General features: G+C 36.3%; 1 protein-coding gene across 18 annotated transcripts in view; it reads left to right on the forward strand.

Annotated features, from left to right (window-relative positions):
- Window positions 1-24,380, forward strand: part of LOC110459072 (protein phosphatase 1 regulatory subunit 12C-like) — a 103,886-nt gene that overhangs the window by 74,934 nt on the left and 4,572 nt on the right. For 17 of the 18 annotated variants that reach the window (XM_021511128.1, XM_021511125.1, XM_021511129.1 and 14 more), the window contains 3 exons: window positions 18,239-18,361; window positions 18,980-19,126; window positions 19,879-19,929. In XM_021511128.1, coding sequence (XP_021366803.1) covers window positions 18,239-18,361; window positions 18,980-19,126; window positions 19,879-19,929 — 321 coding nt within the window. Of the gene's footprint in view, window positions 1-18,238; window positions 18,362-18,979; window positions 19,127-19,878; window positions 19,930-21,268; window positions 21,356-24,380 lie in introns of all 18 variants that reach the window. The other variant, XM_021511126.1, reaches the window with a different exon arrangement.

The following is a 24,380-nucleotide window of genomic DNA, read 5'->3' on the forward strand; positions in this document are numbered from 1 at the left end:
TACAGTAGTTGGATGTTTATCAGATACCTGTACAGTAGTTGGATGTTTATCAGACACCTGTACAGTTGTTGAATGTCTACCAGACACCTGTAGCATCACAATAAGCCTGGTGTTTGATCTCGTATATATCACAATGCAAAAGGAATGTACTGTGTTATGTATTTCAATATATTGTTATAGTTAAAAGGTGCTTAAGTTAGATAAGAAAAAAATACAAGTGTCTTGGGCCTCTTTAATAAACTTAAAGTCTATTCTGAGATCACATTAACGGTTTGTTTGTGTCACTGTGTATATCTATCTAGTGGACCATTGATTCTAGACTGTCGACAATTTTCTTGTTTCCAGGAAATAAAGAAGCTCAGTATCCCAGACAGAAACTAGTTGATACTGTTAAATCAAGCCTTCCAGGCTCGCTTTTATGAACCTGATTTCACATAGAGGATATATGTAGCTTGTTGTAGTTGGAAATAAAATCAGTGTACCGGATAGTTATAAAATACAAATCTACAATAAAGGAGGTATGTCTGCGATACGACTGATGTCACACACTTCTGAGCAACATGGTGATATTTTACGGTGGGAATATTATTTGCCAATGCAATAAGGAAGAGTTTAAGTGGTGGTTGTATGACTGTGTTGGTGATTAAAAGGAATTGTCTTTTGTTAGGCTGTGTCGGGCTAAACTTGTGTCAACGCTCAGAATATATCTTGACGTATCTACATATATTTATTGGTGTTGGATGAGCAGATTGTTTAGATAAGATTATGATAATGATGTATTGGTGAATAGATGTACATGTGCTGTGTATGCTCCACTGATCACAGTAATCCCCGAGTATCTCATGATTTTGCTGGCTGGGCTTTCTCATTGGCCAAGACATACTGTTGTATGTCTTCAGAAAATTGAAAAAAATGCAATTTTGTTAATTAAGAAATATAAGCCGACCCTTTGTTAGTGACATTGTTGTTTTCTTTTCAATATTCTCTTTAAAGGTCTTAAACTAGAGGTTGGCCAGTGATTAGCTCCGAGATATTTCTGTGTTTGGAAAGACTAATTTCCATTTTACCTGATTTTGGCTGAACTGACTTTTGGGAAAGCATTCTTAGTTCTTTTAGTAGCTTCTCTATATTAAACTTGTGAAAGTTATGAAATCATGATATATTTTAGTCGCTGTAATAAGAATAGATATCGCTGTATTTGTGAAAGTACAACAGGATGTAAGTTCAACAGTCTTTGCAGTAAACTTGTATATTTTGATCCATGTCATACATTCCAGTGGTAATTCAAGAGAGTTTATGTAAGTCCACTCTTAAGTTTGTTTCCCCGATAGAATGACCTCAGTTTGTACAGCAATTACTTGGAAAGTAATTTGAGTTGATGAGTATTGCATCAAGTAATCCAGTGACCCGGCTTGGCAGAGAATCTGAGCTGACATCAAAGTCAGTCGTGAAAAAAGTACTGATAAATTGATAAGGAATCCTGGGTTTTTTGTAACTCAACATGAAAGAGGTATTCACCAGGAATGAGAGGTCTAGGTGTACTGTAAGTATGCTACTATTTTGATGAGTAAAAATACAAAGTATGTAGCAAATAACTTCTGTTAAACTATATATGAATTAGATCTTACCATACTTTCTAAATTAATATGGATTACGTATTACCTAGATGCAACATTTTGGATTGACGTTATCTTGAAACTTTAAGCAAGACAGCCATTGGATGTGTCCAATCTTACAATATCTATGTTGAAATGTCATTATCCAGTCTGCTTTCTGATCTTTAAAGCAAGATTAAAACTATTCTCAATCCAGGAAATCGTTACATAAAATGCGATCACGAGGACATTCTGTCATACCAGAAAATCGGACAACTTTAAAGTAGGTCATCTACATGTAAATCTAGCAACTGTAAAACTATTGTAACATTCTGAAAAGCGATACTCCCCCACAAGTTGTGTCTTGATAGCAAATACAGGGGAAATGCACCTGTATTTTAGACATACTATTTTATTTGTAAGGTATATCCTTTTCCTTTCATTTAAAGTCCCCTTCCTTTACATTTAGTAGTAGACAATACTGTCTTTGCATTTTAAATAAACATCTAGAAATTCTGTTCTGTGATAAAAGAAAAGTGGCACTTTTGCATATCAGAATATTTGGATGAAATGTAAAAATATGATGCTGCAGTAGAACCAGCAAAACTTGATCAGATAGTTAAACAAAGACCCTACTGTACCCATCTTAGTAAAACAAAGACCATACTGTACGTATACCCATCTTAGTAAAACAAAGATCCTACTGTACCCATCTTAGTAAAACAAAGACCATACTGTACGTATACCCATCTTAGTAAAACAAAGATCCTACTGTACCCATCTTGGTAAAACAAAGGCCCTACTGTACCCATCTTAGTAAAACAAAGATCCTACTCTACCCATCTTAGTAAAACAAAAACCCTACTGTACCCATCTTGGTAAAACAAAGATCCTACTGTACCCATCTTAGTAAAACAAAGCCCCTACTGTACCCATCTTAGTAAAACAAAGCCCCTACTGTACCCATCTTAGTAAAACAAAGACCCTACTGTACCCATCTTAGTAAAACAAAGATCCTACTCTACCGCTCTTAGTAAAACAAAAACCCTACTGTACCCATCTTGGTAAAACAAAGACCCTACTGTACCCATTTTAGTAAAACAAAGACCCTACTCTACCCATCTTAGTCCAACAAAGACCCTACTCTACCCATCTTGGGAAAACAAAGACCCTACTGTACCCATTTTAGTAAAACAAAGACCCTACTCTACCCATTTTAGTAAAACAAAGACCCTACTCTACCCATCTTGGTAAAACAAAGACCCTACTGTACCCATTTTAATAAAACATAGACCCAACTGTACCCATCTTGTCCAGGAATGCCTCTCAAACAACTAACAACCCTGTACATGCATGATAATCTGAACACAAACCTTATAAGCAGATTTTTGATCTACTCTCAATGTTCAATCCTAATGTTTAGAGATTGTTTTTTCATCTAGATGAAAAGCAGGTTTAGTTGTGTGGCATTTACTGTGTGATAGATCAGGCCAGTCAGCTGTTGACTGGGCTTTACTGTACAAAGGGTTTACAAGGCTGTGTGGGCTGCTGAGCTTACAGTAGCAGAATCAGGTCTCTATGGTTTACATAAAAAACACATCAATTTAGCACTCAGTTCAAGGGATGAAACAGTCCATTGTAGTGCTAATCTTGTAAACATAAGCCCTCTAGTGTATAGCCTGTTATCAGTTGGCACAGTTGTTTCTGTGTTATTGGATAGTAAAGTGAAAGTAGCTGTCATTGCCGATTCAGGTATCATTTTAAAGGCCTTACTGTAATATTTAGAGTTTCTTTTTGTCCCATTTATCGTCTGATGCTGAAGATCTATGGCCTTCCTTCATTTACACCTATATATCAATATATTGTCTTGCCACCCCTTCCATAAAATTTTCGTTTTTTAAATGGTCTTTCTTGTGCCTTTGTAAGCAAGTGTTGACATTGCATTTATAGCTTTGACTGCAGTTATTATTTCTGCCATCAAAGACTGAAGTTAATACAGGCCATCAGATTGGTAGAGATAGCACTGGGACTTGGATTAAGTCACCGGTATTGTGATTGGTGGAAAATTATCAGGATATCATGTTTGCTATTTTTTAAACAAGGACACCTGACTATACCATGTTTGTTTTGGTGGGACAGAAGAAGAACTATATGTATTTTTTTCAGGTCACTGGGTGTCTATTACTGGTCACACATAAAAGTGTATGGCTTATTATTGTGACATAACAAAACTAAATGTCTCCAGGCATCGATGTTGATCCTGTTTGATATATAGTAATTATTGTGTGAACATTTATGACAGAAGATATTATTTACAGTATGCAAGAACCCAACGTTACTGTCAACTGGACTTATAAATATTTATAGTTTCCCCTTTTCTTGATTTATCAGATTCCTCATAACCTTACCAAAATAAGGTAGTGCTTGAAAAAATTCACTTTTTCATATTTTAAGTCTGATATGTCAGTGTTTTCGTTACCTAAATTTTACAACAGCCTGTTCTGACATAAATTGGGAAAATATAGCAATATTTGTATTGAAATTGGGTATAAATTCCACAGTTTTTGGTCATTTTAATAAATAAGGCACTTTTTAGCTAGGGGGAACAGCCTGGATTCGGCAGTATAACTGAGCAAAACAAATCACTGTATGTAGTGTAAAAACAACATCACATGACGGTTTGATTTGTAACATGTGATATCACTCAATGTGACACACAAGAAACAATACAATGACACTATCTATTAACAGCAACATTGGGGTTTTTTCTTGTTGAAATAATCATAAAATGTGCTATTTAACAAGATTTGGTTTGGTATATAGGACAAAATGAATGTCAAATTCATTCCTATTACGTATCGTCATTTTGTGTCATAAATATCACTAGCTAAAGTTGGTGTCATAGAAATCACTAGTTAAGTTGGTGTCATAGGTATCACTAGCTAAAGTTGGTGTCGTAAATAACACTAGTTGAAGCTTGTGTCATAAAAATCACTAGCTAAAGTTGGTGTCATAAAAATCACTTGCTAAAGTTGATGTCATAAATAACACTAATTTTAAAAAGCTTGTGGCATAAACATCAATAGCTAAAGTTTGTGTCATAGAAAGACTAGCTTAAGTTGGTGTCATAGAAATCACTAGCTAAAGTTGGTCCCATAGAAATCACTTGCTAAAGTTGGTGTCATAGAAATCACTAGTTAAAGCTTGTGCCTTAAAATCACTAGCTAAAGTTGGTGTCATAAAAATCACTTACTAAAGTTGGTCCCATAGAAATTACTTGCTAAAGTTGGTGTCATAAAAATCACTTGCTAAAGTTGGTGTCGTAAATAACACTAATTTTAAAAAGCTTGTGTCATAGAAATCACTAGCTTAAGTTGGTCCCATAGAAATCACTTGCTAAAGTTGGTGTCATAAAAATCACAAGCTGAAGTTGGTGTCATAAATATAACTATCTTAAGTTGGGGTCATAGAAATCACTTGCTAAAGTTGGTGTCATATAAATCACTAGTTAAAGTTGGTGTCATGAATATAACTATCTTAAGTTGGTTGTCATAGAAATCACTTGCTTAAGTTGGTATCATATAAATCACTAGTTAAAGTTTGTGTCATAGAAAGACTAGCTTAAGTTGGTGTCATAGAAATCACTAGCTAAAGTTGGTCCCATAGAAATCACTTGCTAAAGTTGGTGTCATATAAAGACTAGCTTAAGTTTGTGTCATAAATATAACTATCTTAGTTGGTGTCATAGAAATCACTTGCTAAAGTCGGTGTCATATATAGCACTTACTAAAGCTTTTGTCGTAAAAACCACTTTGATGGGAACCTGTTGAAGATCTACTGACACAATAAAATATAATTTCTATTCATTGTAATAATCATTGTACTTTTATAATGATGAAGATTAAATGGTGCTGTACTTCATTAATGTCAAATATAGAATTGTGCTTGTACATAAATATAGGATCTAAACATACTATACTTATTTCATATAGGATCTCAGGGTGATTTTTTTGGTGAATATCTGTAATATATTCTTTATATTTTGCTAATTTTTCATTTTCAATGCAACACATACCATTACAATAGATATTACAATAAATCCTTTTCGTTAATTTACCAAACTTACATTTAAATAGGAGAGAGAGAAAAAAGGGAATACAATGTTTATTCAAGTATCAAACAGATTGATCTGTTGTGTATGCTATCTTGGTTGAACATTTATTGAAAGACCGAGGTGTGTTTTGTTGATAACTGGGCTGTTCTGACCTGCACATAATATATTATACACCTAAGTCTGTTAGTGAAGGGCTCACACTTATTCCTCATAATTACAGGTGCTAAGATATTATCTTAATAGTTTGTGGTATCACATGACTAGTTTTAGGGCACTATTGGATAAGGTCAGCTTGGAAAGTTTACCTGATTGTTGAAGGGTTAATCGCCTATGTATATAGACTAATGTACATATAAACCAGGGGTGGGGGTCTGTTTAGTGTATATATATATCCAAGGTGTGTGTACTCTCACTACTAAATATACCCAGGAGGCCTACATTTTACTTGCTTCCTGGAGTTTTCCCTACTGGGATTTACATATCTGGTGAAGTGGAATAACCTGCACACCCCTCTGGAAATATGTACCAGATGGACTGTGCCAGATACTGAATTGAACTGAAGTTGATGCTGCTGGCATAAGTTTGATGTGTGTGGAGGGGGATTCTATGCAGTGGTGTGAGGAAACACCTACAAGTTGTGTTGTATTTCTGGTATTTTCAGGAAGTGTTGTTCCAGCAGACAAGCATGCTAACATTTATACTGGCTTACAGCATCAGTGTACACCTCCTTCTTGGCATTTGCACAACACAACAACTTTCGACTTCCCCATCCCAGCCCACCTAGGACTAACAGCTCCCCAGGGGCCAGGGAGACAGATGCTTCGGGGAAAATTAAAGCCCTAAGAGCAATGTATAAAAATCTTTGATACATGATGTACCACCAGTGTAAGGGTCCAGCACAATTAGTTTACAGATCTCACTAAATTTTTAGATTTTGGAGTGACATTAAGGCAGTGTACAGGTGCCGATATGTGTCAGACTTAGTTACCTTATCTAGACACATTAGTGCCGAGATTTAACATTACTGCATCATGAACAATGTGTGTGTGTAGGTTTGGTGTACAGAATTCCTACTGCTTCAGCACCCTTCCACATCAATCATATAACCACTGGGATTTTTTTTCGAAACTTGGGATCTACCAATAACAATGTCTTACGGATCGTACCACAATCGGTACAGCTTGGGGAGCTACCCCAGCAGTCTGACAGGAAATTACACAAGTGGACTATACGGAAACTCCTATGGAAGTTCCACCAGTACAGTTCCATTAAGTTCCACGATGAGTTCGGGCCTCGGGTCCAACTATAGTTCCCGATCAGGGTCAACAAGCAGCTTGTCAAGTCTAGGAGGTGGATCAGGGTCGTTGTATGGAAGTTCCTATGGGTTGTCATCAATATCACGGCCGGTCAGCATATTTCTTGTTACTATGCCGCATGTATCTTAATCTGTTTTGATTGCATACATTTAAGGGAGCGCCTAACCATCATAAATGTTTATTTAGTTATTTATTATTGGTTACTTCACAAAAAAAACACGTTTAGCATTACATCAGATTAGACCAGTTGTACTCTGTGTTTTATGTTGATTATTATATTATATCTAGTCAGAATTTGTAAAACTACATATATATATATCTACATCATTTACTTTGCATGTGCTTTGTACGGATCTATCTATTGATTGCAACATCAGTCAAAGTACTATAACTACTAAAATTTGTCATGCAATTTTGGTTGTAATGCCATTTTTTATATCCCAGCAAAAAAGTTCAGGGGTATTCTAAAATCCTAATATTTGTCTGTCTGTCCACTTGTTTATTGGGAAAAGGAGTGTATTAGATTTTAAAAGTGTGACAAATCCTTAGTGTCATTTTGTAGACTTTTGAAGCAGACTAAATTACTTTGTGTAGACTTCGACTTTTGAAGCTGAGTAGCATGTGGTAGACTTTTGAAGCTGTCTGACAGTCATTGTGTAGACTTTTGAAGCTGTCTGACAGGCATTGTGTAGACTTTTGAAGCTGTCTGAAAGGCATTGTGTAGACTTTTGAAGCTGTCTGACAGTCATTTTGTAGACTTTTGAAGCTGACTAGCTTTGTGTAGACTTTTGAAGCTATCTGACAGGCATTGTGTAGACTTTTGAAGCTGACTGTAGCTTTGTGTACACTTTTGAAGCTATCTGACAGGCATTGTGTACACTTTTGAAGCTGACTGTAGCTTTGTGTAGACTTTTGAAGCTATCTGGATGGCATTGTGTAGACTTTAGAAGCTGACTGTGTAGCTTTGTGTAGACTTTTGAAGCAGACTGCATAGCTTTGTGTAGACTTTGAAGCTGTCTGGATGGCATTGTGTAGACTTTTGAAGCTGACTGTGTAGGTTTGGTTAGACTTTTGAAGCTGACTGTGTAGCTTTGTGTAGACTTTGAAGCTGTCTGGATGGCATTGTGTAGACTTTTGAAGTTGACCGAGTAGCTTTGTGTAGATTTTGAAACAAATTAATTCCTTGTGACATTTGTTTGTAATTTGTGTGTAATTACAGTGGGTTGGGCAATGTTTATACTTCACTTTAATGCCTTAGTATGAACCTCTCAGTCTGTGTGTCCTGTTACACTTTGTAGACCTTGGCAAACCGATGAAGTCAGACAGATATCAACCTGCTAATGAATTGATTCTTATCTTTGAGACATGTCTGAGGTTGGGATAGGGTGTAACATTGTGTAATACAGCTGGGGCCAAAGGATACTACAGGATAGTGAGAGAAGGGGAGGGGGAGCAGTGAGGAAAGGGGAGGGGGAGCAGTGAGGGAAGGGGGGGGGGCGACAGGAGTTGTGACCTTGGGCAGTGTAACTCACAAGTGCATACTAGTAAAACCTCTCTAATCTGACAACATTTATTGACAGGATGTGGAAATATACTGGTTCCTGTTACATCATTATGTTGGATAAGAGAGTGTGTCAGTATTGCCAGGAGTCGGATTTATGGATAGGTTTACCATGTTGAAAATTTTGAGGGAAAGTCTTTTTTGACCACAAAACATGCAATACCAATTTCTATAAAACATTGAGGTTTTATGAATGTACTCAACTTTAACTGGTATGTTTTGTTGTACTATTACCAATATTCATAGTGATTGCTGTTTTAAATCTGGGATATATTCACATATACACATGAAAAAAAGCAGATGTCGACTATAATGTGAAAAAACCCCACCTAGACAAGTCTCAAAATCCTCAGAAAAAATAAATTCAAAATCTGAGTGGGAGTAAATAAGAGGGGAGATTGTGAAAAATCTCATATATCGTGTGTTAAGTTTGTACTTTTAATTGATGCTAGTGATATGTAGGGGTAGAGTTCCTCTCTGGACTTAAAGGGCTCAGGTGACATTATCAGAATTATCACATTCTGTATTGAATTTTATACTTTTCTTACAACACAGTTGACACGACATTCTTCAGAATTTCGTACGGGGAATATTATGTTTTTCTCTGATTTTACACAGACAAGATAAACTCAAGTATAGAAATCAGAAGAAAATAGATCAGAAAGATTTAAATCTGGAAAATCATCAGAGTTTATTTCATTTGGTGCTATGTGCAGATATGGGATCCCTCATGTTATTTGATATTTACTTGATAGAAAATGTGATAAATTATATTTTATCAATATGTATGTTCCTACCTTTGTCAATAAGAAGACAAGCCTTTCATGTTTATTACTCTCTATAGATAGTGGTAGACTTTCTGTTGGAATCGGGTTACAACAAATAAAACCTACCCTATGGTAGTTATTTGGACATGAAATAATGAGCCCTATATATGCCCTTGACATGTCAGTCAGAAGGTAAAAAGAAGAAGTGGGCATTTGAGAAAGTTGATAACTTCACCTGTCTAAACCAAAACATAAACAAATCAGACCTTTAGGAAGGTCCAGTTATGTACGTTTCTATGTAACATCAACATGAATGGTCGAAACTTGTCTGCTTCTCTGAATAAAAATGTTGGTCATATAAACAGGTATCTTAATTATTTAGAATGAAAATATATAACAAAATTTCATTTAGGTAACACTGACATTTAGGACATTTTGTAAGTTGGAAAGTAAACATGGACTATGGTAGAAATGTTGATATATACTTGACACAGATCAAGTGTTAGGTTCCACTGACCAACTTGACCCTGACAGCAAGGTTCCACTGACCAACTTGACCTTAACAGAGTATTGGGATATAACTTGACCCAGAACAAGTTTTGGGTCCAGCTGACTTATTTGACCCAGACCAAATTTTAGATTCTATTGACTAATTGACTCTGATCAAGTATTGGGTTCCACTGACTAATTGACTCAGACCAAGTATTGGGTTCCACTGACTATACTAATTGACTCAGAGCAAGTATTGGGTTCCACTGACTAATTGACCCAGACCAAGTATTGGGTTCCACTGACTAATAGACCCAGACCAAGTATTGGGGTCCTATGACTAATTGACCCAGACCAAGTATTGGGTTCCACTGACTAATTGACTGAGACCAAGTATTGGGGTCCACTGACTAATTGACCCAGACCAAGTATTGGGGTCCACTGACTAATAGACCCAGACCAAGTATTGGGTTCCACTGACTAATTGACCCAGGCCAAGTATTGGGTTCCACTGACTAATTGACTCAGACCAAGTATTTGGTTCCACTGACTAATTGACCCAGACCAAGTATTGGGTTCCACTGACTAATTGGATCAGACCAAGTATTGGGGTCCACTGACTAACTGACTCAGACCAAGTATTTGGTTATAACTTGATCCAGACCAAGTATTGGGTTATAGCTTGGACCAGACTAGTTGGACCAGACTTGTTAATATATTTGTTAATTTTAATGTCAGCAAAATTATTTTTCCCCTATGGTTTATCAGTATTCAAACAGTATGGGGTTTTGTCCTGAAGTTGATAATTGTTTAGTAACTTTAAAAAGAAATTAATACAGCAGCTTTGGTAACTTTTTTTAATAAAAAAAAACCCAACAGCTTTGATTTTAAAGCCAGTTCTGGTCCATAGTAAAAAAAATTGGACGGGGCCATTTCTGTGTGGTGACTTTTGGTAAGTCTGTGGCCTTCTTATCAACCACATAATCCTTTAGGGTATAATAAATGCAAATGTTATTGAATTAATACATTGGGTGTTCGTTGATAAGTTTGAGGAGGACTAGTGACTGTGTATAGAACCAGGTGCTGAAGTGTCTGAACTGTTTGTATTAGTATTCAATAGGGATTGATAGATAGGCTGGAATTAGGTTCAGCTATTAAAGGTCAGTTGTAAGTAATGAATATTTATATAGTGTGACAAGTGTGCCAAATGCTCAGTTCTATACAAGTTGGTCCTGTTGAAGTTAATTCAAGGTTGCATAGCACTCTGTTATACTCTATTGCCTTACCAAGAATTGTAGACTGACATCTTGTGACATTGGGAAAACTTTGAATACCTGAAGTTATCCAGAAATTTCAGTAAACACTGAGGGGAGGGGAGTATTCATATTCATTTATTGACTTTGAGCTTTACAGCTCATCAGTATGTACACAATACATATAAATACAGTGGCAGACACTGCAATAACGCAGTGGAGAATGGACAAAAAATGCATGTAGTTACATATATTTTAACATNACTGAGGAGAGGGGCAAATAAACACTGAGGAGAGGGCCAAGTAAACGTTGAGGAGCGGGGCACGTAAACACAGAGGAAGGTGCCAAGTAAACTCTGAGGAGAGAGGCAAGTTAACACTTAGGAGAGGGGCAGGTGAACACTGAGGAAGGGGGCAGTAAAAACTGAGGGGGCAATAGCATTGAGGATAGGAGCAGGTGAACACTGAGGAAGGGGGCAGTAAAAACTGAGGGGGCAATTAAACATTGAGGATAGGGCCAAGTAAACACTCAGGTGGGGCCAATAAATATTGAGGAGGGGGCCAAGTAAACATTGAATAAGACTAAGTAAACATTTAGGAGGGGCCCCAGTAAATGTTGAGGTTATGCCCATCACTAGATACAGTGTAGAGTATTAGAGAATGCCCTGGAGTAGGTCAGTGTACATTTTGTCCCATGTACACAGGAAGTTGTTGATTTAAGGCCTGATTGACAACTCCATCTGTTGACCTTTGATGACCTCTGGGCACCAGCAATGTCCTCCAGCTTGCCCCCTTCCCTGTAACATCCCACTGCCCATGTGTGCAGCCCCAACCATTATACCAGACACACCAATTTATACAGTTCATTTCATTTCGACAAAAAAATTGGCCAGAAATGTTCAGTATATATACAAGTTCACCTGTTCTCAATCTAGCTGATCCACTCTGATTGACCGACTTCTGTGTTGCTGATAACTTTACTTGCAATGTGTTTGTTTGGGTTTAATATTGTTACCTGTATTACATACATGCCACTGTTGTAGATTTTTTTACACAAAAAACTGCACATTTAACAATGAACAAGTGTATACAGATGAACCAAGAAGCCTTATTTCAGCTTTTCCTAATTTCTTTCTATGCTTGTTGATTTGGCCTAATCACCTATATTGATGACATGTGTTTCCACCAAGGATCTTGTAAACTGCTAAAGCCACACATCCACCATTCAATCATATATTTCATTCTTCTTGTGTTTTGCTGTTTTATAGGTATGAATCTGGGGGAAAATCCTTTCTACTAAATATAAAATGGTATCATAATAAAAAAAATCATCAAAGCTGCCGGAGTTTTACTCTAGTGATGTTACAAAGATAGTCTAATTATTACTGTGTTGTAAATGAATGTTTCATCCCCATCCATTAGCAAAGGTTCTGTTGCCAAAAAGGATTCCTGTTCCTAATGACTTATGCTTAGAGCCCCACACCTATGAGAAATAGTGTAGTAGACATCTGACTCCAACAGAAATAGTGTTGTAGACCTCTGACTCCAACAGAAATAGTTTTTTTTGACCCAACCTCCAACAGAAATATTATTATTGACCTCACCTCTATCAGAAATACTATGGTAGACCCCTCTTTCATCAAAAATAGTTTTTTTGACCCCACCTCCAACAGAAATAGTTTTTTTGACCCCGTCGCTATGAAAAATAGTGTTGTTATTCTCCACCGCCATGATAATAGTGTTGTAGACCCCCTACTCCATGACAAGTACATGTAGTGTTGTTCTCCACCTATGAAAAAAACGAGTTGTAGACCTCTGACTCCAACAGAAATCGTTTTTTTTGACCCCACCTCCAACAGAAATAGTATTATTGACCTCATCTCTATCAGAAATACTATGGCAGACCCCTCTTTCACCATTTTTTTTTTTTTTTGACCCCACCTCCAACAGAAATAGTTTTTTGACCCCATCTCTATGAAAAATAGTGTTGTTATTCTCCACCGCAATGACAATAGTGTTGTAGACCCCCTACTCCATGACAAGTACATGTAGTGTTGTTCTCCACCTCTGAAAAAAAGGAGTTATAGTCCTCCTCCTCCTCTATCAGAAATAATGTTTTAGCCCTCCCTCCCCCCAATCCTTTCATGAGAAATAAAGATGTAGACCCACTCTGTATTGTTTATTCATCTTCCAATCTAGTATACATTCCAACTATGTAGGGTTTACCAGGATCACTTCTGGTGTTTGGCTGAAGGAAGTGTAGAATGTTTGAAATCCCGAGTTGAAAACATTGACGATTACAGATACTCTACTAATTATTGGCTCTCCAGTGCAGACTGTTCGATGCTTTGGTGGCCTCCACTTTGACTCATCTTTTGCACTGGCCGACTTTGGGGTGAGGCTTCACAGAAATAGAAGATGTGTTGGAAGCTTAGTCCCTACACGTGTGACCTTGCTCCTCCCTCTCCCAGGAGTGAAGGAGCCTGCATGTGGGAAAGCATTGTTGTATTTATAGAAGCCTCTTACCCTCCAAGATTCCAATGTAAAAATGACTCATACTTCATCAGCCTTCTCCCGTGTTTATATCTATAGAGTACTAGATTGAACGATGTTGTTGGCACTGGGTGTGGTGGACACCGTGCTATTTTAACCATCCCTGTTCCACACTTCGTTTAACTTTCTTGTCAATATGGAATCATTGCTTTTTATTGTCGATAAGGAATCAAATAGTAAATTGAGTATGGATGAATTTGAAAAGTTTAATGTCGGGGAGTGATAGTCATCTTTTAAGAACATCTGTTGTACATAGATGGAGCCAATATTTCTTTAAAGTTTATAAATTACAAGAAATGAAAATATAGAATGTCTGGTTTTTGAAATGTAAAGTAAACAAGATTAAGCTGTCATATATGTTATGAATGCATCCAGATGTGAAAGTGGGAATGTCAAAATTGAAAATCAGATAAAATTGAAAACTTTTTGAACTTAAGTATTCTTAGAGTTATTAATTGGTTACAAGCAGATCCATTAAATTATTGAAGAAATCATGGAATATTTTCTTTGTAAGTGACGTCTAATTGGTCTAGCAGTCTGAATCGGTAACACACTTTAACCTAGAGGTCTTTGAACCCTTTCCAGCAATTCATTTGCCAGCCTGCTTATATTTTTATCCCCCCTTGGGGAAAAAAGCTTAGCCTCCCAGTGAATTCGCCCCTGTTTTTGCAGTGCTGGTGCTATTTTCGTCTGCGGTACATTCCACAGTTGTGAGTGTGTTACATTAAATAGTAGCTGTTTGTTGATGGATCTGTGGCTGTCCTGGTCCTTATTCTAATTGGTACCATGTGGTACCATAACCTCAGTATAAGTACCATAACCTCAGTATAAGTACCATAACCTCAGTATAGATATCATAACCTCAGTATAGATATCATAACCTCAGTATAAATACCATAACCTCAGTATAAGTACCATAACCTCAGTATAGATACCATACCTCAGTATAGATACCATACCTCAGTATAAGTACCACAACCTCAGTATAAGTACCACAACCTCAGTATAAGTACCATAACCTCAGTATAGATACCACAACCTCAGTATAAGTACCATAACCTCAGTATAGATACCATACCTCAGTATAAGTACCACAACCTCAGTATAAGTACCATAACCTCAGTATAGATACCATAACCTCAGTATAAGTACCATAACCTCAGTATAGATATCATAACCTCAGTATAGATACCATAACCTCAGTATAAGTACCATAACCTCAGTATAAGTACCATAACCTCAGTATAGATATCATAACCTCAGTATAGATATCATAACCTCAGTATAAATACCATAACCTCAGTATAAGTACCATAACCTCAGTATAGATACCATAACCTCAGTATAAATACCATAACCTCAGTATAGATACCATAACCTCAGTATGGATACCATAACCTCAGTATAGATACCATAACCTCAGTATGGATACCATAACCGCAGTATAAATACCATAACCTCAGTATAAGTACCATAACCTCAGTATAAATACCATAACCTTAGTATAAATACCCTAACCTCAGTATAAGTACCATAGCCTCAGTATAAGTACCATAACCTCAGTATAAATACCATAACCTCAGTATAAGTACCATAACCTCAGTATAGATACCACAACCTCAGTATAAATACCATAACCTCAGTATAGATACCATACCTCAGTATGGATACCACAACCTCAGTATAGATACCATAACCTCAGTATAGATACCACAACCTCAGTATAGATACCATAACCTCAGTATAGATACCACAACCTCAGTATAGATACCATAACCTCAGTATAGATACCACAACCTCAGTATAGATACCATAACCTCAGTATAGATACCACAACCTCAGTATAGATACCATAACCTCAGTATAGATACCACAACCTCAGTATAGATACCATAACCTCAGTATAGATACCACAACCTCAGTATAGATACCATAACCTCAGTATAGATACCACAACCTCAGTATAGATACCATAACCTCAGTATAGATACCACAACCTCAGTATAGATACCATAACCTCAGTATAGATACCACAACCTCAGTATAGATACCATAACCTCAGTATAGATACCACAACCTCAGTATAGATACCATAACCTCAGTATAGATACCACAACCTCAGTATAAGTACCATAACCTCAGTATAAGTACCATAACCTCAGTATAAATACCACAACCTCAGTATAAATACCATAACCTCAGTATAGATACCATACCTCAGTATGGATACCACAACCTCAGTATAGATACCATAACCTCAGTATAGATACCACAACCTCAGTATAGATACCATAACCTCAGTATAGATACCACAACCTCAGTATAGATACCATAACCTCAGTATAGATACCACAACCTCAGTATAGATACCATAACCTCAGTATAGATACCACAACCTCAGTATAGATACCATAACCTCAGTATAGATACCACAACCTCAGTATAGATACCATAACCTCAGTATAGATACCACAACCTCAGTATAAGTACCATAACCTCAGTATAAGTACCATAACCTCAGTATAGATATCATAACCTCAGTATAGATATCATAACCTCAGTATAGATACCACAACCTCAGTATAAATACCATACCTCAGTATAAGTACCATAACCTCAGTATAAGTACCACAGCTTCAGTATTAATACTACAACCTCAGTATAAATACCACAAACTCAGTATAAGTACCACAACCTCAGTATAAGTACCACAACCTCAGTATAAATATCACAACCTCAGTATAAGTACCACAACCTCAGTATAAGTACCATAACCTCAGTATAAGTACCACAGCTTCAGTATTAATACTACAACCTCAGTATAAATACCACAAACTCAGTATAAGTACCACAACCTCAGTATAAGTACCACAACCTCAGTATAAATATCACAACCTCAGTATAAGTACCACAACCTCAGTATAAGTACCATAACCTCAGTATAAGTACCACAGCTTCAGTATTAATACTACAACCTCAGTATAAATACCACAAACTCAGTATAAGTACCACAACCTCAGTATAAGTACCACAACCTCAGTATAAATATCACAACCTCAGTATAAGTACCACAACCTCAGTATAAGTACCATAACCTCAGTATAAGTACCACAGCTTCAGTATTAATACTACAACCTCAGTATAAATACCACAAACTCAGTATAAGTACCACAACCTCAGTATAAGTACCACAACCTCAGTATAAATACCACAACCTCAGTATAGATACCACAACCTCAGTATAGATACCACAACCTCAGTATATAGATACCACAACCTCAGTATAAGCACCATAACCTCAGTATAAGTACCACAGCTTCAGTATTAATACTACAAATGGTACTATGTAGTACCACAGCTTCAGTATAAAAACCACAATTGTCAACCTGTACTAACACAACTTCAAAACAAATACCCACAAAGATGAACTTCTAGTACAAAAAGCTTTGTGTAGATACCCACAGATGGGAGGGACCTTGTTGTACCACATACATAATACAAATACATTTAACCACAAATGTCAACCTGTCACAGCTTCAATATTAATACCACAAGTGGTACCGTTTAGTACCACACACAACAAATAGTACTGTATAGTAGGTTTACAATTTTTAGCCTTGGCTTGTACTAAATAAGGTCATCTTAAGAAGGGTTCCATTAAGAAGCCTACTATAAACAGTGCTCAGATCAAAGATACAGGTAGGTCTTATATTGCCTACCCTGTACCACGCATCAATAAGCCACTTTGTCAAGGCTTTTAAACTGAATTTGAATAAATTCTTTAAAATTTCAAAAACTTTAAAAAATAAATTACCCCGGCAGTAAAATGACACTTATCATCAATATGGCCTCTTTGTTAGAAGTTTTCATTTTAAAATTAAGACTGCTCAGCTAAAAGAAAATCTAGTATTTTATTGCAAATTTGTAAAGCGAGACGACAAAACCTGGGAAGGACATCCCTGTATAATGAGTGTGGCTGACCTAGTGTAGAGCACCTGCTCCACTCTACTGTTAAATGTTTTAGAACCATTGTTAAAAGTCAAAAATCGTGTTGTCATACAGTGTTTTGTGGGGATTTTCTGTGCTTTAGTGCTGGTGTTTTGATATATTGTAAACAAACTGTAGTAGGTTAACTCTTGTTTACAAGCTACTGGTGTTACAGTTGGTGTGGATTTTATTTGAACATAACATATATCCTCCGGTTTCTTTTTAAACACTAAATTGTTGTTGTGATAACTGTGTTTACAAAACTGCTATGGAGGAGCATTAGTTAAAAAACCCCCAGGAAAATAGAGTTATAATAAGTGAAGTTGTGACAAATGTGTTTCTGAAACTGCAGCGGTTTATATAGAGAAACAGGAGTCAGTAGTTTTGTAGTAATGTAAATGTGACAGCAGTAATATGGAAGTGACAGGGGAGAGGCGATTTCTACACAGGTTCTTCTCGGAGGACCATAGCAGGATAACACACACTGTACAGGTCAGCCTAGTAACAAATCTAGTAAATTGATTTTAAATTCATTAATTGATTATTGAGGGTTCATTACTTTTTTGTTTGTTAATAAATGGTGTATTTATTTTATCTTTGCAGAGTTCTTACCGCCACAGAGGACAGTATAGTTCAACGTCAGATGTGGGTGACAAGTATTCTTCTCGGTCTTCCTACGCTGACCACTACCAGTCAACACCCTCCCTCGACTCTAATTATAAAAAAGTATGTCGCCGCTAAAACAGAACTTCTGTTACAAAATATACATTTTATCTCAAGTTGTTTCCCTTTAGATGATTTAGTTTAATCTTCAGATACGCATGTTATTAACAGTTGTGAAATATCCGGGATGAGAAACTTATCATTAGATAATTCAGACCTAAAACAAGAAGTTGTATCAGTCTTTCTTACCTTAACTCTTTCACCCCTGAAGACACATTTGAACTCTTCCAAATCAAAGGTAGGAATAGTTCATTATGAAACTTCAGGGGTGAATGAGTTAATGCTAGATATAGTTCTCCAATTCGGGATCCGTCAGATGTTTTAAAACAAGCACCATTCAGTAACACACATGGAGAGTTGATTGATGCAATCTGTGATTGAACGTATCTGGTCTCTTCCATCAGCTGATCGCTCTAAACAATACTGTATATATAACATGTAATCTGCATCTTCATTTATTGTTATTCCTATATCATCTCTGACCACCAACAACACCAGCGGTAAGGTTTACATCTCTGGTGTAGTCATAATTAAACGTTACCAACACTTTTGTAAATAACTACTGTAGTGGTATTTCCATTCATTCACAATAGGACATGTTGATTGGCTTTGTTTCACTAGCTTTACGAGGATGAGAAGTACACGACGGAACGACTACGTAAAGAGCTGGAGAGGACGAAGAAAGAGTTAATAGAGGCTAAGGCAGAGCTCGATCGTCTAGTGAAACGGACAGAGGCAAATAAGGCTGCAGATTCAAATGATAAACGGGTAAGTCCTTCCTATAGAGTCAAAGAAACAACCCATGTTCATTTATTGCAGACTTTAGAAAATGTTTATATTACACACACGTTCTTTCAATTCAAAGGTTTTAAAGTCCTTGTGTGTATAAGTTTGAATATTAGAAACCTGCATATGAACAGTTTCATGACTACTGTTGAAGAGCTTTATTCCAAATGAGGAAGTTTTCATTATCATGGTGTATAGGTTTATTTCCTTTACTGATTTTGATAAAGCTTGTACATATTGATTTCAATACAGAGTACTTATACATTGTTTACATTGGTGGTTTTGTATTTTTAAGATGTGCTGATTTCTATACAGGATACAGTAAAACACATAATGAACCCCGACAGATGTTAAACAATAGTTCATAGTAGGCACAGTTAGTTTATGAAGCATGCAATTCCGTCTTTTTGTATTGCAGAGTTATCTGCACTTGTGAGCAGGTATTGATTGTTACGTCATTAGTTTGTGAGAGTAATGTCATCAATTTTTGAGAAACGACGTAATTTTCTCATACAAACTAATGACGTAACAATCAATACCTGCTCACAAGAGAAGATAACTCTGCAATACGCAAAGAGGGAATATCTCACCAGGAGACATGTATAGTTATGTCTTTGTTATAAGCATTAACTCATGACAAGAGTTCAAGGTAAAGCTGTTTAACAGTGTGTATAGATTTAAACAAAGGTTAATTACATTAATATCAAATAGCATAACATTTTCATATTTTCCAGGAAAAACGGGCATTAGAACGAAAACTTTCCGAGATGGAAGAGGAATTGAAGGTAAAGTGAAACTGTGATAGATTGTTGGCTCTGGCCCATTGAGACGTATTTTGGTTCTCAGTACTGATATAGGGACATTTCTAGTTTATCTGGAGGCTCAAAGTTTCAACATATATTATGATCTTGCTTATTCTTCCTTAGCAATGCTTTTCATAAATTTGAACAAGATCGATTGATGTATATTTGTTAAGAAAAATATTGTCTTTGTAAATACTTAATCATTATCTTGACTACTGTTGATAAGTTTCTCTTAATTAATGATAAATTATTGCTTTTTTACTAACAGGTAACATAATTGATTTGTTGCTATTACCTTGCTTTTTGGTATAAAGACAGGTGTTGTGATATTTTTTTTAAGAATTTGTCATTAATTTGTTCTCTTTTGAAAGAAGAAACAATCATGAAGTGATTAACAAAATACATCCTCATTCTCATTTGAAAATGGTCATTCATTGCACCTGTCTTTCGTAACTTCATAGAAGAGTTAGCTCCCTTGATACAAGTCTCATTGCACTACTGATGTAAATTTTATCTTGACATCTAGCAAAAAAAGAGCTGAAAACAAAATTATCAGGTCACTATAGTGTTTTCAAAAAAGCCATGTCAAATCTTCCAACACGAGTAACATAATTGTCCTGTGCTTTAGACACACCTCTTGAACTGGACTATCCATGTCCTGTGTGCCGCCAACCCTTTCACCACTGTGGACCATAATGGACTCATCCATATCAGTGCACGGTAGAGCCTACTAAAGTTAATAGGGGTGAAAAGGCTACTAAATGTTATTATAGTCACTGTTGGTTCATCAATAGCAGGGCTCCCACTGGCTCAGCAAACAGCAGCAATTTTAAATTACTCTACGGTCATAGCATTATCTGGTACTCACAACAATAGCAAATTAACAGGTTGATATTGACAAAAATCAAATAATATTCTATATTTTCATCCAAAATTTATACAGTTGGCTTTATAAAATATATGAAATTATAGTCCAAATGAATAACATCTTGCTTTTTTACTAACAAGTAAAATCATCGATTGCCGATATCTTGCTTTCAGGTACTTTATAAAGAAAGGTGCTTTGAATTTCATTTTTAATATTTTATTTCATTTATTTATTTATTTTTATTCAGTTAAATACTTATTCATTTATTTTGATGGTAAAATAAAATCAACGAACAAAAAGAAAAAAGCAATAGATAAAAAAATGATTGAGTAGCAGAAAGAAAGTCTTGGCACCAGTCTTTTGAACTTCATAGTAGAGTTAGCTCCCTTGATGCATTTCTCTTGCACTTTCTTTGGCAAGAAAACTGATGTATAACATTATCTTGATTTCCAGCATATGGACAATATTAGAGCTGAAAACACAAAATTAAAGGAAGAAAATAGAGCACTCACACGAGTCATATCGAAACTTTCAAAATAGGTAACATTGTCCTTTGCCTAGTTTGCATCGAGACAGTTTGGAAACACCCTTCTAACTGGACTATGCATGCTTTGTTTGCCTACTCTCACGTCTTCTGACACACCATTAATGTACTTTAGTCACTGTTCGTCTGTAGCAGGGTTCCCACAGGACTTAAGTCACTGTTCGTCTGTAGCAGGGTTCCCACAGGACTTTAGTCACTGTTCGTCTGTAGCAGGGTTCCCACAGGTTCAGCATACAGCAGTTAAAACTACTAGTTGGAGGGGTCTGGTATTTCCAACAGTAGTAAATGTAAAATGTGTGTGTTCGAATTTACCTGTGCTGTGTAGACAGGGGAGCTTGGTCCGTAGAAATGAGGCAAATGTGGGTAAAGAATGTTTTCTCTCAGACGTGACTCTCTATTTTGGTAGTTATGATCCACATACTGTATGTAATATTGATATAATACTGAACATAGGCTTAAATGTTGATAGTACACTTCAGTGTTATGAACAGAAGGGACTGAAATACCTTCTTCAGGGCAGGCTTTACCCTCCTCATTAAATCTGATGGAACATTCTACAGTACTGTTTTCTCTGTGGGAACCCTGGGTAGGGGTATCTTTGAGAGTCTGGGGTTTATTTGAGAAGCATGGTTACAATTTGGACATATCAACTAATTTGTACTGGCTGAAAATGTCTACCATAGTTAGCTGTTCTATGTAGGAATAAAACAAAGGGTTTTAGTGCCCCTGCAGCAAATAGTGGAGGGCCCCCGGCATACCTGTTTACATCTTCAATCCTCAGTATAGATGACATCTGGGTTAGGTTTTGCCTTTAACTCCATTACATTAATTCTAAAAGTCCAGAAGTCCTCAAACCTAATGTGTAGATACATTTTGTGGAGTGCTTCACCAGCATATCAAAAGTAGGTTACTGTGACCTATATATTCCTCTTCCTTGTTTTTGGTTAGACTTTGTGTTTTGCTCAATTTCTTTGGTTATGTATATTCCGTTAGCTCCATTGACATCGAAGCAAGAGCATATGTATATTTAGTTAACATTTTCTTCTGGTATATCCATCTTATCCCCCTGTGATGATAGTCTTTGTCATTGCAAAGTTTTTGCATTTAACTTTATTTTTACCTAGATTATGTAGTAAATGTACAGTACGGCTGTCACCACTGTCTCTGGAAAAATCTAGCACATTCCAACAACCATAGTTCTATTTATACTCAAGAATTTACCCCAGCACCACTTTTTGATTCCCTGCTACTGTTTCGTTTTGATCGCTTCTCTGTATGGCGGGACCTGAAAACTAAAACTAAAAATTTGCCGTCAGACTGAGCTTATGTCCATTGTGCTTTGAACTCCGTTGCCATGGCTTTGTTATGCACCTGTTCTGTGACTGTCATGTGGTATGTTTATAATTATAATTTTGTATATTTTGTACATTTAATTTTGTATTCCTGTTAGTGTTTTATTTGTGAATTCTGTTCTGTTTGGTTTATACTGATAGATGTGTCCCTAATATGGTTTTGACAAACATGTGAACACCAGCAATGCTTCAATCAGCCCATGGATATTTAATATGGCCCCTAGTAATATTCCCAAAAAATGTCTCTCCGTATGACTTACAATAACCAGATGTTTTAAGTTTTGGAATGATTTGCAGCTTTCGCTTCACCTTCATCGGTGTACCATGCTAAGATAGAACCTAATGTTGTTTTTTAAACTCATAAAGTGTGATAAGTTTCAAGACTATTAATGAGTTTTATAAACAAGTTGATCTATTTTCTTATCGTTGATCTTTATTTTCTTAAATAATTTTTAGTTCAAATATTCTTTTTTTTTTTTTTTAATTTCAGAGTTTGATTTGATTTGATTGTGATAGCATAATTTCTTACTTTCTGTTGATAATCTTTTTCATAGATATACTTTATGAGATATAATTTCTGTCTTGTCTACAAAATCCTCGCCACTGATCACTGAGCATGGCTCCTCCTGTGATATCGGGGTACTATAGGATTGCACTTTGTCTGTCTGTCTGACTTTCTTGTTCTGGGCCTAACTACTTAATTGCTGAACATTTTTTGTGAAAGTTTGTACAGGAACATACCACGACTAGACGGTGTCACAAACCATTCTCTTGTCTATATTCCCAATGTCATGTTTACAACAGGGAGGTCAAGGTCAAATTATTGTAATGCTCATCCGGGCAATATTTTGGATGTGTTATGACTCTCAGATGGCTATTAGTTATCACAAACAACCTAAAGGTCCATACTCGCAGGTCAAGGTCATAGCAGGGGGTCAAACACCAAATCATGCTCATCTAAATCAGAACAATTAAAGTTGATGTATTCTAATACAATAATTAACTCATTCACCCTTGAAAACACATTTGAACTCTTCCAATTCAAAGATTGGAATAGTTCATTATGAAATTTCAGGGGTGAATGAGTTACACAAGTTTGAATTAATCACTATTATAGACCAAGATTGAAGTGTCTTGGTGAAAGGCAATGCACTATTCACTGCGCCATCGACCGATTGCTTCTTAACTGCTAAACAATAATTAGGTTTTAGGATGACTAGAGAGAGTATATGTGCCACTAACTGGTTGTGCACAGTTCAGTCACAGTAAAGGGTCAAAGGTTAGATCACTTTAATGCTTGCCTGCGCCGTAACGATTGACAATACAAGATATGTGAATTATTGACAGACACTGGACATGTGTTGTCACTATATTCCATGTATCTTTGTTTGGTCTCTGGTTGTTAGCAGTGTTTTATTTCATTATCATTTTAGCTAAAAGTTTGCTTCTCCACAGAATGGAAAATAGGGATGCATGAAGGATTTTGTGGGTATTTTGGAAATGTTTTATAGCTGTATGATATTTATGCTGTAGCACCAAAGGCACAGAGTATGAGAATCGCATAGACATAATGACTGTGAAAGTAGATATAGTTTAGGAAATAGCAATAGGCGAGTGGGAATGACAGACAGGGTCAGTAGGGAATCTTGTCAGTCATATTGATGGGGGG

This window comes from Mizuhopecten yessoensis, unplaced genomic scaffold, assembly GCF_002113885.1.
Source record: "Mizuhopecten yessoensis strain PY_sf001 unplaced genomic scaffold, ASM211388v2 scaffold9963, whole genome shotgun sequence".
In the NCBI taxonomy this organism is placed as follows: Eukaryota; Metazoa; Mollusca; class Bivalvia; order Pectinida; family Pectinidae; genus Mizuhopecten; species Mizuhopecten yessoensis.